The sequence below is a fragment of the Calypte anna genome, chromosome 1, assembly GCF_003957555.1.
Source record: "Calypte anna isolate BGI_N300 chromosome 1, bCalAnn1_v1.p, whole genome shotgun sequence".
NCBI lineage: Eukaryota > Metazoa > Chordata > Aves > Apodiformes > Trochilidae > Calypte > Calypte anna.
Genome location: NC_044244.1, coordinates 193,770,922 through 193,786,029, shown reverse-complemented (window position 1 = coordinate 193,786,029; position 15,108 = coordinate 193,770,922). Strand labels below are relative to the sequence as shown.

General features: G+C 39.6%; 1 protein-coding gene across 1 annotated transcript in view; it reads right to left on the bottom strand.

Moving 5' to 3' along the window:
• TENM4 (teneurin transmembrane protein 4) overlaps positions 1-15,108 on the bottom strand; it is a 358,077-nt gene that overhangs the window by 204,754 nt on the left and 138,215 nt on the right. Inside the window, exon 4 of the mRNA XM_030461389.1 lies at positions 2,493-2,745. Within this exon, the coding sequence (XP_030317249.1) occupies positions 2,493-2,745 (253 nt within the window). The remainder of the gene's footprint in view (positions 1-2,492; positions 2,746-15,108) is intronic.

Genomic DNA, 15,108 nt, shown 5'->3' with positions numbered 1-15,108 from the left:
ATTGGACATTTATTCTCTAGGGTGAAGATCTTTTTTTGGTTCTAAAAAACTTTGCAGTGGGGAAGGTCAATTTGATGAAAGAGGTGGAACTGGGCATCCAGTGTCCAAATTTTGCTGAAGAGCTCTGTAGCCTGAGCTTTTCTGTCTATGAAATTCCCAGTGAAGGAAATGGAAGATCTCTGCATGTCAGAAGAGTGGACTCTTAGAGTGGAGATTTGTCACATATTTACTGCTCATCTATTCAGCACCACCTCTGCATTATGACACCATTATAACACATTTTATTTTCTCAGTGTTGTTTAATGAAGAAACAAAAGCATGTCAGTTGTGCTCTGTAAACGTGCTCATATGCTGCTTAGCACAAAATTGCACATTCTGTTCCAACATGCTCATTCTCTGAAGGGACACTGGGCTAAATTACACCATTTCAACCAATGTGTCAAAAGCCTCACCATCAGTCTAAAAAAAGATCAGCTTTTTACATAATTAATAAAATACTTATATTGCAGAGCATTTACAAATATGACTATTAATGATGCAAATAATCAGATGATGAAGAAGGCTCTCTTCACGTAGGTAGTCCTCCAACATCCAGAGTGGTTAATGGCAATTATATGGCCAACCCAACTTGCAGAAAGAACAGTCTGCTTCAGAACTTGGAAAGTTTCATCCACAATTATTTCATTGTGAAGAAATGAGGGCAGTCTTTAAGGATGTATTCATTTACAGTTTAACAGGAGCAGTTCAGTACTACCAGGTAATTGTTCTGTCTACAAACTCCTGCATTTATTAAGACATGGTAGGGTTGTCCATTTTCTTCTCTGATTGCCAGCAATATTGGACAAATGGGGGCAGGATGTTTTCAGCAAAGACCTTTTATCTCTGACATTGTTGCATCGATTCAGCATCAAGGACACTCCTTCTCAGTTGCAAGGTGTTGGGTTCTGAGAGACTTTACTCAGATGTGAGGATGTCTTGGAACTTTTAAAACAGTCTGTTAACACTTCTCCAAAGAATCCTGGTTTAGAAAAAGGCATAGGGCCTCCTCCGGAATTATAGAGGATTATTGACATAAAGGCTGCAGGAGTGGGGCCTATGGTTTTGGGTTTTTTTTCCCCAAAGAAATAACACATAAAAGTCACTGCTTGGGTATATATGCTCAAGAATTAGTAACACGATATAATTACTGAAATTGTTGCCAAATCACACTTTCAGTACCTGCTCATAATTTTATCTTAATCTTTTTGATCCGGCTTCTTAGCTGGGTCTTTTTAACAAGCAGTTACAGAGAAATTAATTATCCTTAAATGCCATAAAATGTTAGATTGAGGTCTGTTTTGGATGTTTCAGAGGGCCAGCAGGCATAGCTCATTCTCAGAAAGACTGACAGATGTATTCAGTTTTTAAAACCATTTTCTTAGCAGAAGCTGGCAAAACTGGGTACATTTTGTCCCAGGATGCAGGCAGAGATACCACCAATCTCAGTAAGATTCCCACAGGCAGTGTCATGACAAATTTGGCTCCTGACTCCCTTTTCAGCTGGTATATATTTTTTCTGCCTAAACTTTTTCTTATTGGTTTGAGAAGGTATGAAAAATTAGAGAAAAGGCAGCTAAGTGCACAGTGTGAGACCTGGAAGACACTCCAGACTGAAGAACATACCATATGTGGGGGCTAATGACTCCAGCATCTTTACTGGTTTCTCAGTAGCAAAGGGAATGGTGACACAAGACCTCTGGAGAATGTGAAAACTGAGTTTCAAGTGTGACAGCAACAAGTAGATGCACTCACCATCAGATGGGAGGACTGAGGCTGAGTATGCCAGCTTCCTTTTCCAGAACCTACATAAAACCTAAACAAAGGTATGAACTGGACGAACCCAGTTCACCCTTGCCATATGCTTCATGTGTTGTATAGGTGGAAAAGGATCTAGATGCTAAATTAAACCACTATGAACCAACGGATGCCCTGCTACCCAGTGTTTGATGCTTGCTGGAGCAATGTTGCAGGATAGTAAAATTCAGCAGCTGACCTCTCCTTATCAGGTAATACAAGATCAACCTTTCCTGAATGATGTATTACAAAACTATCTGCTTGATAGGGCACAGCTAGAAAGTTTTCAATATATTGACTGAGTTCAGTTTCTTAAATAGGATATTGATTGATACTACCACATAGGAAGAAAAGACATCAAAGGAAAATAAGACAAAGAAAATCAAGAATATTTTAATCTATGATCCTGATTCCAATTTTAAATGAGGAAAATAACCTTATGAGCAGATGTTAAAGACAGTATTTTGATTTTATGAAAGAAATTTCCTCTTCTCCTAGCCAAAATAAAAAATAGAGACAAGGAATAATAAATACAACTCAAAATACATAAGCTAAACAGCTGTTCACAAACCGAAAGGCTGCCTATAAAGTGTGTACATTTTGTATATAACATCAGTAGCACATACAGTCAGATGTAAAGTACTAAAAAAAAGTCCTACCTAGTCTCCAGTGGGATGTTACTGTTAAGTAACCAGTTGTCCTGAGCATGGGCTGGCTCTTGAGTGCTGGCTGGTTGTTCTCCAGAAAGAGAGTGGTCTGTAGGAGCTGGACTGGGGTTGCTGCGTGGAGTGAAGTTCCCTCTGTTTAAGGAATTGATGGAGGCCGCGTGGTGCTGGTTTGGGGTGTGAGCGTGGGATATCGGAGGTGGTGGAGTTCTAAGTCTTGAATGATTTTGAAGATTTGGAGGATGGTCTAAAAGATAAGTAAAATATTTTTAAGGTTCATGATTCCACTCGTTCCATACTGCACTCATTTATGCATCAGGCACTTCTAAAAATTATGAAATTTGAAAAACTATGAAACACCAGGTACCCCATATCAAATTCAAGAGGGCAACACAGCCTTGTACCAAACGCTCTATGACACATGAACTGATCCCCCAGCTGGCTAGAAAAACAGTCCTGTTTCACACATAAAAGTTATGAAAGCTTAAAGCACTGCAAAAAGGCTGTCCTGACAGCTAAGTTAACTCCAGTGAATAACTACTGCTTGCAAACTGCAGTCTATCTGTGACACTGATTTGTGATAAGGGATGAAAAATACAACCAGCCTGGATACATAACATTTTAGACTAATTTTATGATGGATACACAGCTCACAGTGAAGTTTGTTCTGTCGCTTTTGTCCAAGATTTTTCAGTAGTTAAGTCAACAAGAAGGCTGAAAATACATTTAATCATAGACTGAACTTAGGGAAAGCCATAAAAGTGTGTCAGGGTTATACAACTGAACAAAATTCAATAGTTTGTGCTGATAAAAACTTACTCAAACTAAGTTAAGAAATGCATGTAGCATAAAAAACTGAGGTGTCAGGGAAAAGAAACAACATATGGTGAAGAAGGATGTAAAGGTTAGTGATATGGCAATACTCTGAGGTAGTAGATCAAGGAAAGCAGACAGTTAGGAAAGACCAACCTAGTAATGATAACATTTGTTTGGGGCTTGAGATTTGTTTTGGTTTTGTTTGCTTTGCTTTGTTGCTTTTTTTTTTGTTGGTTGGTTGGTTTGGTTTTTGGCTTTGTTTTTTGGGGGGTTTTTTTGGTGGGTTGTTTTTTGGTTTTTTGTTTGTTTAGTTTTTTGGTTGGTTGGTTGGGCTTTGGTTTGGTTTGGGGTTTTTTTTTGGTCCAAATCTACATTTGTACAGACAGGTTCTTCCCTGTAATCTAACTGAATATTGAGAAGTCTGATTTAGTAAACCACCACTGCTATTCTGACCTCTGACCTAACACTACCTGTCCCCAAAAACTTCTGTCCATCAGTCTGCAAACTAAAGGACAGAGCCATGATCATGGACTGTATGGATGGGGAATATCAGAACTAAATCAGATCTGACCTCAGCTCTGCAGCACCACATGGATTGTGGCATCCAGCAATCCTTGGACTGGATATTACTGGGGGCTGTTGTTTAACTGAAGCCATGACCAGGAAGGTAATAAAAGGATAAATGGAAGAATCCTTCTGCTGGCTTAGTTAAGTTAGTGACTCAGTTTCTCACTCACTAGACAGAAGCCATGGCTTGGTGTGACCTGTGCTTAGAGACAGAGAGATGATGGGGAGGTAGGCACAGTGTGCACCAAAACCTGCAGTCTCAGGAACATCTCTTCTTGTAGACAAAGGAAGATGGAAACAGTTTATTAATTCCAAGCTGAGGGAAAGGAACATAAACAGAGGATTTCCAGTTTCTAAGACTGTCAGTCTATCAGTGTTCACAAGAATGTAATTCATTCCAGAGAAAATTACTTGTCTAATCAGAAGCAACATACCAAATGCTTCCAAACCAGTTATTTGAGTTTTTATTACAAATTATGCCTGAGATGAACACTCCACACAAACAAGAAAGGGGGGGAAATGGGTTAATCTTCATATATGCTATAGGTGTTTTATGAAGTTCTCTTGCTATTGGATGACTTTTCAGACCATTTTCAGACTGTGAGTCAGAGCCTTTTTCCACAGATCTGTTATGTAAATTCTAATTTACACCCTATTATTGCAGACACATTGCAGATGCTATTATGGATAATGCTTTTGAATAAAGTAAAAATGTGTCATTTTCATTCTCTGTTTGCATACCCTCTGTGATTTCTTTACTAAGCAAAGACAGCACATCTATCTTATTCTGGTCTATGTGATTTTTCATATGATTTTATAGCTTATATTTCTTTTTCTGTCATTTAGGTAGCTTTTCCTTCCAGAATATTTCTAATTTTATTCATATACAAATTCTGAACACTTATGTCATGTCTGAGCATTACTGAATTTAATATACCTTGACTAGGATTAGCAACTATTTCTCTTGCCTTACTATCTTTTTTATTTTTTTTTTCTTCTGAAGTTAAGGAACATTAAAAAAGGTGTAGATGAAAGCACAAGCCACGAAATCTTCCTACTGAAAATTACTGCAGCTCTGCAGGATTTTCTTCATGCGACAAAAGTACCGGGACTCTTACCCTCTGCAGTCACCAAAGATCTTATGGGATTTGGAAAGGATAAGGGAATACCAAAAAGCACATTCTTTCTTGATTTCCTAAAATTGCAATTGTCCTCTCATTTGAATATGCTCTTTTTAACTTGTTCTGCAATGTCTGAGTGATATGAAGTGTGTGGTTACATTTCTCTAAAGAAAAGAGAACCTTAATGCTGGCTGCAGTGGCTCTTTTACAGCGTATCATAGAGTCCCAGAATTATAAATGGGATGGGTTGGAAGGGGCCTTAAAAGATCATCTGGTTGCAATCTCCTTGCCATGGGCAGGGACACTTTCCATTAGACCAGGTTTCTCCAAGCCCCATCGAACCTGGCCCCGAACACAACTGCCCTGGGCAACCTGTTCCAGGATCTTCCTAATGTCAAACTTAAAAGGACCCTTTTCCAGTTTAAAACCATTACCCTTTGTTCTATCACTCTACGACCTTGGAAGGTACTGGAAGGACACAATTAGGTCTTCCTGGAGACTTCTCTTCTCCAAGCTGAACAACCCAAACTGTCTCAGCCTTAGAAGCACTCAGAAGTGCTTTAGCCCTTTGATCATCTTTGTGGCTTCCTCTGGACTTACTCCAAGAGTTTCATGTCCTTCCTGTGTCGGGGGCTCCAGAACTGGGAGCATAAATCATTGTATGTGTCTGTATCATGTACAGTGGGAATGTGCTCTCATTATCCTACTATATATTATATATAAACATTACATAGTTAAAGCTGCTAGGCAGCACTGAATTTTTACATCTAACAGCAAATTTTACTATCAGATGGCTAATTTGTGGCTATTCTGAAGTTAGCTTACACATTATGAAAACTTTCCTCCTTGCCATTTTCCTCTTAGTTCCTGAAAAGATACAGAGTTTATCGCTACCTATTTGTTTCTGGCATGAAAAAATATGTCAATATGCTGCTCAGAAGGATCCACTAAGCTAACAAAGCACTGAGGAAGAAAAAAAAACTTTGTAAAACAGTGTTCCTTCAAATAAATTTCTAATAGCCTTCAGTGTCAAATAACACAGCCTATGAGATTATTTTTGCTTTGAAGTGACAGGAAAAAAAAAAAACAACTGTCAATAGCAAAGGTGTCCTTGCAGTCTTAGATGTCATGTGCCAATGAAACAGGTTCCCAGTGTTGAAGTTCAACTCTTCTAGAAGATAGGCTGGCACTGCAGAATTCTAAAGAGCTCAGAACTTAAAGGACACCCCTGTAAGCCTCATTTTCTCTAATGGGTCTCCTAAGTGTTTCAAACATGAAAGATGAAACATGAAAGTACTCAAATGTAATAAAATATTCGAAATCTGATTGTGAAAAGCACTAACAGAAATCAAATTGCCTTTGTGTTGCTTTGTTGTGTTTGTTTTTTAACATTAAAATGTCATTGACTGGTACTGGCTTGGTAGCCCCAGATAAAGCAGAGCTGAAAGATAACTCAGTTAATGAAGCTTGTACTTGGCACATGATAGAGAGTCTTGACAAAAAAACCTGTGAATGAAGAACTAAATAAATGTGAACCATAAAAAGATTACCCATGATAATATAACAAAAGTTGAATAAAAGTCTGAACCCCATGTTCCTTTTCTTTCCCTTAATCTTTAACGAGTAGTCTTGTTTTTATATTTTGAAATTACTCTGTGTAACAATTACACTCTCTCATTCATTAAGTTTTGGGATTGTGTTCTGGGGCAAATGTGCTAACCCCAGAGTGAAAAATAAGATCTCATCTTTTTTTTTTTTTTTTTTTTTTTTTTCCCCCACAGCTTCTCCTTTTCCTCCACACATTTGTCATTTGTATGTCTGCTCATATTCAGACAGCCTGATGCCTGACTGGTGTCTGGGTTAGGTACAGGAAATATTTCTCTTTACTCAGTGTCTATAGTGCCAGGTGGAACGAATCACTCATTGCTCCCTTGAACTCAAACTTCACAGTAGCTGTGATGGCTAACTTGGTAGTGTGACTTTGGGTCACACACACACACAGAGAAATCCCCCCTGCTTTAGAGGAAACAATGTTTTTTAAAATACTGAACTCTCCATTCAACTGACAGAGCAGGTAAGAGTCTCACTTCATCTCCAGGACCATATTCAATCTACTGCAGATGTAGACTCACAGCACTCACCCCATCAGCTGAAATCACCCTCATAGGCTCCCTGCTCCTTTGAGTGCCCCTGGGTATGGAAGCTGGGGTGCTGGGGTGCCTTCACCCCCTGACCTGATGAGCCACCTAAACTCAGGTGAGCTTGGAAAGACTGCATTGGGTCTTTCCCAGGACTCACAGAGGGAACAGAGAGTTTGTTGTTAAAAGTGAGACAGCTTGCCAGGGACAGGTTCCCTGTCAGACACGACAAGCCAATGATGGCATCTGCAAGATGGAAAGCAAGCAAAATATTTAGCTTCCAAGTTGGAAGATAATGGAAAAATACAAGAAGAAAAATCAGAATAGAAGACACTGTCTGCTGGTAGGGTATCTTGGTGGCTTCTGGTGATAACCAAGATCAATTGCAGGCCAAGGTTTTCTCCCATTTGCATATAATCTAGCTGACTGTGAAACATCTGGACTGAACTGAAGTAAGGTGCAAAGGTGGCACCTTTGTCACACCAAGCTACATACACTAGGGACAGTGAAAAAAGACATACTAAGTATGAAAGCCTAAACTTAACCTCCAGTAGGTTCACACTGTGTGAAAAATGCAATAATTCTTCATCTTGCAATCACACTGTAACCAGCATCAAGAGGAAACAGAAGACCTTGTAACCAGACAGGAGATAAAATGGTACCTTGTTACTGATGACAAATTTCAGCTTTATGAGAACATTCTGAAACAGTTCTTTAGATGAATGACATCACAAATCAGGCCCACCTGGATGGTATATGTGTCTGTGTAAAATTAGGTGAAGCTCCTCTCAGTTGCACAGATTAACACTTCATTGGGTTTACTGTTTATAGGAAACTACAGGTGCATGAATTCAAGCCCAAAAAAGCCCTCTCTTCTGTACTTTTTTCATCAAATGTGTACATTACATTCAAACTTTCTTCTCAAGTGCCAAAGGGCCTTTGCAAAAGCAAACTATTGACTTTTGGGTTTGAAATCAATTTCTTGTTTGATGCTAGGTTGTCAGGCGTTGTCTGCACAGAGTCAACGAGAGCTCTGGGTAGTTGTTTTTTCATCAGTATGCATCTGATAGAATTTTAATGCTTTTAAAAAGGTCCATGGCACTGTCAAAGGATAATATGCAGGCTTTTAACCCATGCTGTTTGTTATTTAACTTAATAAAAGAAAATCACAGACTTAACAGTTTAATAAAAAAAAAAATCAAAGCAGAAGATTACTATTTAGACTGTAACAGTTTATGAAGAATCATTGCCAGAAGAAAATGGAAAGAGCACCAGAATATCTGGCGGAGTGTAAACAAGGTATTTATATTTAAACAACATATTTAAGTTCCTAAGTGTGTTGCTGGAAACATGGAAAAATAGCCTTTACAGTGCCCAACGAAAATCCTCTTGTAGCCCTGGAGATGGATTTCCTGATGGCTATACTGGAAAGGAATATTTTTAACTACCTTCAAACTACACACTGGAGACAATGGCAGCCCTAGGTATATAAACAAATAAATAAACAAACATATACTTCATATACATATATTCAGAAACAGTGTCGCCAGCAGGTCCAAGGAAGTGATTCTGCCCCTGTACTCAGCCCTGGTGAGGCCACAGCTTGAGTCCTGTGCCCAGTTCTGGGCCCCTCAGTTCAGGAAGGATATTGAGGTCCTGGAGCAGGTCCAAAGGAGGCAACTGGGCTGGTGAAGGGACTCAAGCACAGATCCTATGAGGAGAGGCTGAGGGAGCTGGGGGTGTTCAGCCTAAAGAAGAGGAGGCTCAGGGGAGACCTCATCACTCTCTACAACTCCCTGAAAGGAGGCTGGAGCCAGGGGGGGGGTTGATCTCTTTTGCCAGACAACTTTCAACAAGACAAGAGGGCATGGTCTTAAGTTGTGCCCGGGGAAGTTTAGGTTAGATATTAGAAAGAATTTCTTTATGGAGAGAGTGATAAAGCATTGGAATGGGCTGCCCAGGGAAGTAGTGGATTCTCCATCCCTGGAGATATTTCAAAAGAGACTGGATGTGGCACTCAGTGCCATGGTCTAGCAACCACAAAGGTGGTTCAAGGGTTGGACTCGATGATCTCTGAGGTCCCTTCCAACCCAGCCAATTCTATATATAACAATTCATCCTTATAGCTCCTTCCCTCTCAGAAATGTCCCAAACATAAAACTTCACTATAACCCTCAGATTTGAGTTCTTACATCTGGAGAATTGTAATTAGAGTTCTCCTGCTTGCAAGGAGGATGCTCAGGTAACTTTGCTGGGCCATTTTGATAGCTGACAGCTTCCATGGACTCTCAGCCAAGTGACTAAGGATAAACACCTTTGCTGTATCTTAATGGGAGAGAGCATTCTAAAGTGAGGCAAAAAAATCCACTGGTTTGAGTAAATGATGGTGTATCCAAGCTCTAATTTCCAGTTGCTGCAAATCACACTCATCAAATACTTCTAAATACGTTTACCTAAAACTGCAACCTATCTCCTGAACAACTGAGAGCCTGCAGCTCTCTCCTTTCTAAGTAAGAGTGGCAGGAAACCACTACCTCTGAAAATGTGCTTTTTTTTAAAGTGTCAAAAGGTGTATTCAATCCCCTGTGTTTTATGTATTGCAATGTATGCTATAAAAACCCTAAAAGTAATTTGCAGCCAGCCCAGTGGCTGGGGCTGAGGCAATGCATATGCTGCTTAGATAATCTCAAGTCTCCTTTCAGTGCTGCCCAACTTGCAGAGGCTCAGCACAAGCAGCTGGGTGCCATCTCTCATGCACAAAAGGCCTGGAGAAATGGAAATAAGGCTTAGATTTTATGCCTACCTCTCCCCCCCTCCTGCATCTTTACGAAACACAGCTGCTATTACACCTAAGGTTATCTTTAATGGAAGAAATGTGGAATATCTTTCTGATGTCTGCAGTTTATTAACAGGAGGAACGGAGGAACTCTTGTACAGAGAGTTTTCACTGCTTTCCCTGGGTATGCTGTCTCCTGGGTCTGCTATATGATTCTTTCATACAGTAACATATGGAGACAAATATATAAACAAACAAAAAACCACACAGCTCAGCCTTGTCCAAACCAGGCATGATTAGCTGGTACAGTTAGATTGGCAGATATCTGAACTGCTTGTGTAAAGCAGCTTCCCAAACTAAAGTACATCCCCAAGAGGTGCCTTTGGCTCCTGTAATAGTACATAAACTCAGGATTTTGCCAGCATGTCTCTGTGAAATATCATTGGTTTGGTTTAGTTTGGGTTTTTTTATATACCTATATTGGAAAAGATCTGAAATATAGACCTGATCTTTGCCTGTTTCTCCCTAAAAATAAAATGACCAGTCTCTATTTTGCTTACCCCCTTCAACAATCTTATCTAAACTACAGTGCTTTTGGGGCTTAGGTGTAGACAAAGAGACAGGACTGACAGATCCCAAGCCACATCAGCAGAGATGATTACTTATAGTAGCTGAGAAAAGAGTCTGTTTTATATATTTTTTACAATTTAGCAGTGGCAATCCAGAGATGCTCCTTTTGCAAATATGAAGCCAGGGGACTTCCATGCAGTTCAGCTGCAGGACAGGACCAGTGATGCTCTCTTAGTAAAAGATTAATATGCTGCAAAAAAATCTTAAAAAGTTGCTATATTCCATGTTAATTTGCAAGCTTTGGGTCTGTATTCTGGCCTTTGAGGGTTGGTAATTCCTAGAGCCACTAGGGAGTTGCAAAGCACAGAGATCCAAGGGAGGGGTTTGTCCCTTCCTTTTTTGTTTGTACATGTCCCAGGCTTGTGAATGAATCAGTCTCTGGAAAACACACAATTCTATTATTTCCCAGTAAAGCCCTTATGGAATGCAATATGATGTGGTGTAGCACAATGGCAACATGCTCTAATGATTTTAATTATTTACTCTAGAGAAAGAAACAGGGAAATTTCATGCTGACAGCAACTGAAATAAAGTATCTCAAATATTTGCTAGCAAATTTTGATTTTTTTCATTACTTTGGATCAATTTCTGCCACCCAAGTGCCACCAGAGGCACTGCACAATACAGAACTGCTTTGCCAGGTTTTTCTTTGTTACTCCCTCCTTAACCCCATTCTCCTTTTATTTTTTTAATTTTTTTTTTCTGCCTTTAAAGTTTTAACAAAGCCATTTCTGTTAAATACCTCCAAAGCCCAACATAAACTGGTGACAATTCCATCTGACAGCTGTGACTGACATGATGTCTGTCATAGTGATTAATACCTACATCCCCCACCCCATCCACTGCCCATACAAAAGCTGGCTGACTTCCTTTGGTGAAAACCATGGGTGCAGTTAAGTGTAAAATCTCTCTGTACAGGTGGAAAACCTTATTCCCTTTGGCACAAGAATCTGATTTGTGAGAGCTGGGCTCCATGACCTTTCCCTTCAGGTTCTATTTGACATTCTCAGAAGCAGGATGGCAGAAGGCTGCACTCCAAATAATTCTGAAACAGACATAAAACTTTTATATTTTTATTAACACTTGAAGAGGCCACTAAAAGAAAATCAAAACTATGAATCTGTCAAGACCCCTCAGCAATGCTGCACTTTGTTCACAAAAGTGCCATGATGGAAGAGCAATATAGTTTATCTGGTGTGTCTGTTTGTCTGGCTATTCACAATGCCTCCACCCCAAAATATCTCAGTACAAATTAATACAGTCCCTCTGACATTTCTGAAAGGAAATATATATGATGACTCTCATTCATGGTTAGTCTCATTTAGCATACTTTTTCCTGTCATCTGAAATGGCATGTCCATTTCTACGTGTTCTGATGTTCATTTTTTAGCCTATTATTCTGAATGTACCTTTGTACCTCTCTCTGCCTCGTTACAGATAGACAGCTGGGTACATAAGTATTACAGTGCTATAGAGACAGAAACCCCATGTTATAATTTAAAGATATTGATCTTTTCTTAATTCCTGCTCTTAAATTTTTTGTTCCCCTAACAATAACAGGAAGTATTGCCTTTAATGCTATTATACATTAAAGAGGTGCTTGCTACCCATCAACTTTTATCTTGGAAAACGGACTAATTTAAAATGAAAAAATAAAAAAGGTTTCTGGTAGAACAAAAAGACTGCCCTAGCTTTCATGCAAAAAATTGAAAGAAAAAACATTTGTATCAGAATTATTCTTTATTACTCTAGTGCTTATTCTTCAGTACAGGAGAAACGGAGAAAAAAACCCTGATTATACAGCAGTTACTGTCAAGTGCACAAGGTAGAAAAGAGTTTGAAAGAGGCATTATCTATTTTTGCAAGTCCTACCTCATGGACACAAGTCTACAACCCACCCATGTGTGAAACTGCCACTGGATTACTGGTAGCTTTAAGTGTGCCAACAGGAAGATTTTCAGATGCACAAACAGAAGTGAAGCACTGTAGCAAGACAAACCTCTTTTAGGGAACGGCGCTTCAAGGTCCAACCAGGTGTTCCAGCAGAGACTCACAAACAGTGCTCTGAGCCTATAGCCCACAGGGTTGACTAGCCTGGATCAGTGCTGTTGCTCTGAGAGCAACTGATCTCTCTGGTGGCTAGCTCAGGAGTGAGCCCTGCCTGTGTCTCAGGCCTCACCTTTTATTGGCCCCCTGGTCCTGCTCGTGCGCAGTGGGGGCCCACCCTAATTAGGCACAGGTGGGCTTGACACAAGCTCATGCTCACTCCCTGGCAATTAGTGGCACCTGGTTGCCTCGTTACACTACAAAGCACCATCTTCCATTTACACCAGTGGCACTGTGCCTCTCAGTGACCTCCAAAAACTCACCACAAAAATTTTGAAACCAAGCCCTGAATTAACAACATTAGTGCAGCCCTCTGGAGCTGGGTGCTTAGCTTGTTAAATAAAGTACTTTGGAAATATATAGTCCTAGCACTGAAGTCCAATATTAGCTGAAGATTCCCTGAGCATGTGGCTGTTCAAGAGAGTGACAGTGCACTCAGATAACACTTTGCCATGAAGCGTGAGACTGTAAAGCTCAGTCAGATTATCATGAAAGATGAATTTTCTAAGGTTCTTTTCATTACTTTCTGTAAGTGCTCTTGACATTCTCCGAAGCAGTTTAGGAGAGCTTCCAGTGAAAAATGTCAAAATAAAGCAATAATTTTCTTATAATATTGTTCAACAAAATGTGAGCACGGCATGATTTAGAAATGAAGATCAGCAACTTCTGGAGATGGTGCACACATGCATACACCTGTGTGTTATCAAGGGCTTCAGTGTGATCAAAACAATAAACAATAATTTCACATTTCATTGCCAAAGAAGTAGAACAACTGTTTGGTGTAGAAAGGGGATTTTATATGACCTTCAAGTATGCTGACAATAAACATTTCAACTATATAGGAAACTTCTGTTTCAAACATTGGTAGTTATTCACTAAGCAAAAAAAATTATACTGTCTTCATACTGAAAGTGTTTGTTATAAATTTTATACCCATTTGAACTCTTTTTAAACAGAACAAATCAAGTTCAGCATGCAGTGGTATTAAACTACAGCATTTTTAGGGACAATCTTGTCAAAACTAGTTTGTTATCTGTCACACACACCAACTGGCACAAATCTATGAGGCTGACATCATTTTTTGGTTTAATTAAAGAGATGACCACAAAGATTTATTTTATTGCATGCAGCTCAACAACTACATGTGATAAAGGATTTTTCTTCCTTCCTTTCATAATCCCAGAACCCCCTCAACCCTTTAGCAGAATGATGTAGAGTCTGGAAATGGACCCATCATAAAGCACAGGCAGTAAATTAAACACTGGGATGAATAACTGGCTGTCTGGTTTTAGGAATGCTAACATAACACATGTTACTCAGTCTAATGTCAAGGAACTTCTTTCCAAAAATACATTTCTGAAGTAAAAGTACAATTACTTAATAACACGCTTTAAATGAATAATGACTGGATATTTTTAGCTATGAGGCTTAAATTTCACAGAATATGTTTATGCTCAAAACTCCGGATTACTTTTATCCTAAAGGTTTCTAAAACACATCATACATTTACCAATTTGCCACCCAAACCACAGGAAAGAATCATTTAAGTCATCACTGGAAAGGCCATCATGCCTGTCAAATAATTTTACAACTCATCTTGTGCAAAAAAACACCCTAATGCTTGAGGAGAACTTTGATAATGGAAACCAGGCAAGACTCTATTCTTCAGTTCCAGTGATTGAACCACGACAGGGATAGATTTGTGTTTGCTGTTATGAATCCAGTTGCCTACCTCTCTGTCAGTGCAGCTATTTGGAAAGAAACGTGCAGAAACTCCCAGAGAGATCCAATGCCCTTGATCATCTGCAAAATTCCTGTACTGTCAATACTTGCCTTGATCTGCCAGGTAATTCTTGACGTCAGTGGCAGTTTTGTGCTCAGCTCCTAAGGAATGTTTTAGAAGCTGGGGATGCATTGAGATGAATCAAGATTTGATGCCTCACTGGAGAAAAACAAACGAGGAGGGGCTGTGGATACAGTCAGTGAGGAACAGCCAGAAAAATCACCATCACACTAAAAATTACAAATGAAGCCAGTGAAGAAAAACAAAACGAAGGAAGGGGGAGGTTAGTCTTGAAGAAAGGATCATTGAAAAATAGATCAGGCTGTCTTTTCTCTCTTCTGCAGTTTTTATTCTGAGCTATCAATTTTCTTTTGGGTCATCCCTGATCTTCCCCAATCACCCTGAACTCCCTAAACCCTGCCAAACTGTCCTTAAAGTCAGCTCTAATAACCCGTATCAACTCGAGGGGTGCAAGTAGATTCTCAAATTTCTCTGCACCTCTCCCCTACCCAATCCAGCCTGTTATCTTCTGGAAGATTCATAGGCAAAACACCAGACTGCTCTCTGAAATGAACCCACAAACCCAACTGTGATGGGATCTTCTGGGCCAAGAGATGGTCTGATCTCAGAGAAAAGCTCTGAGCAACAGGGAATTTACACTCTCCATTTATTG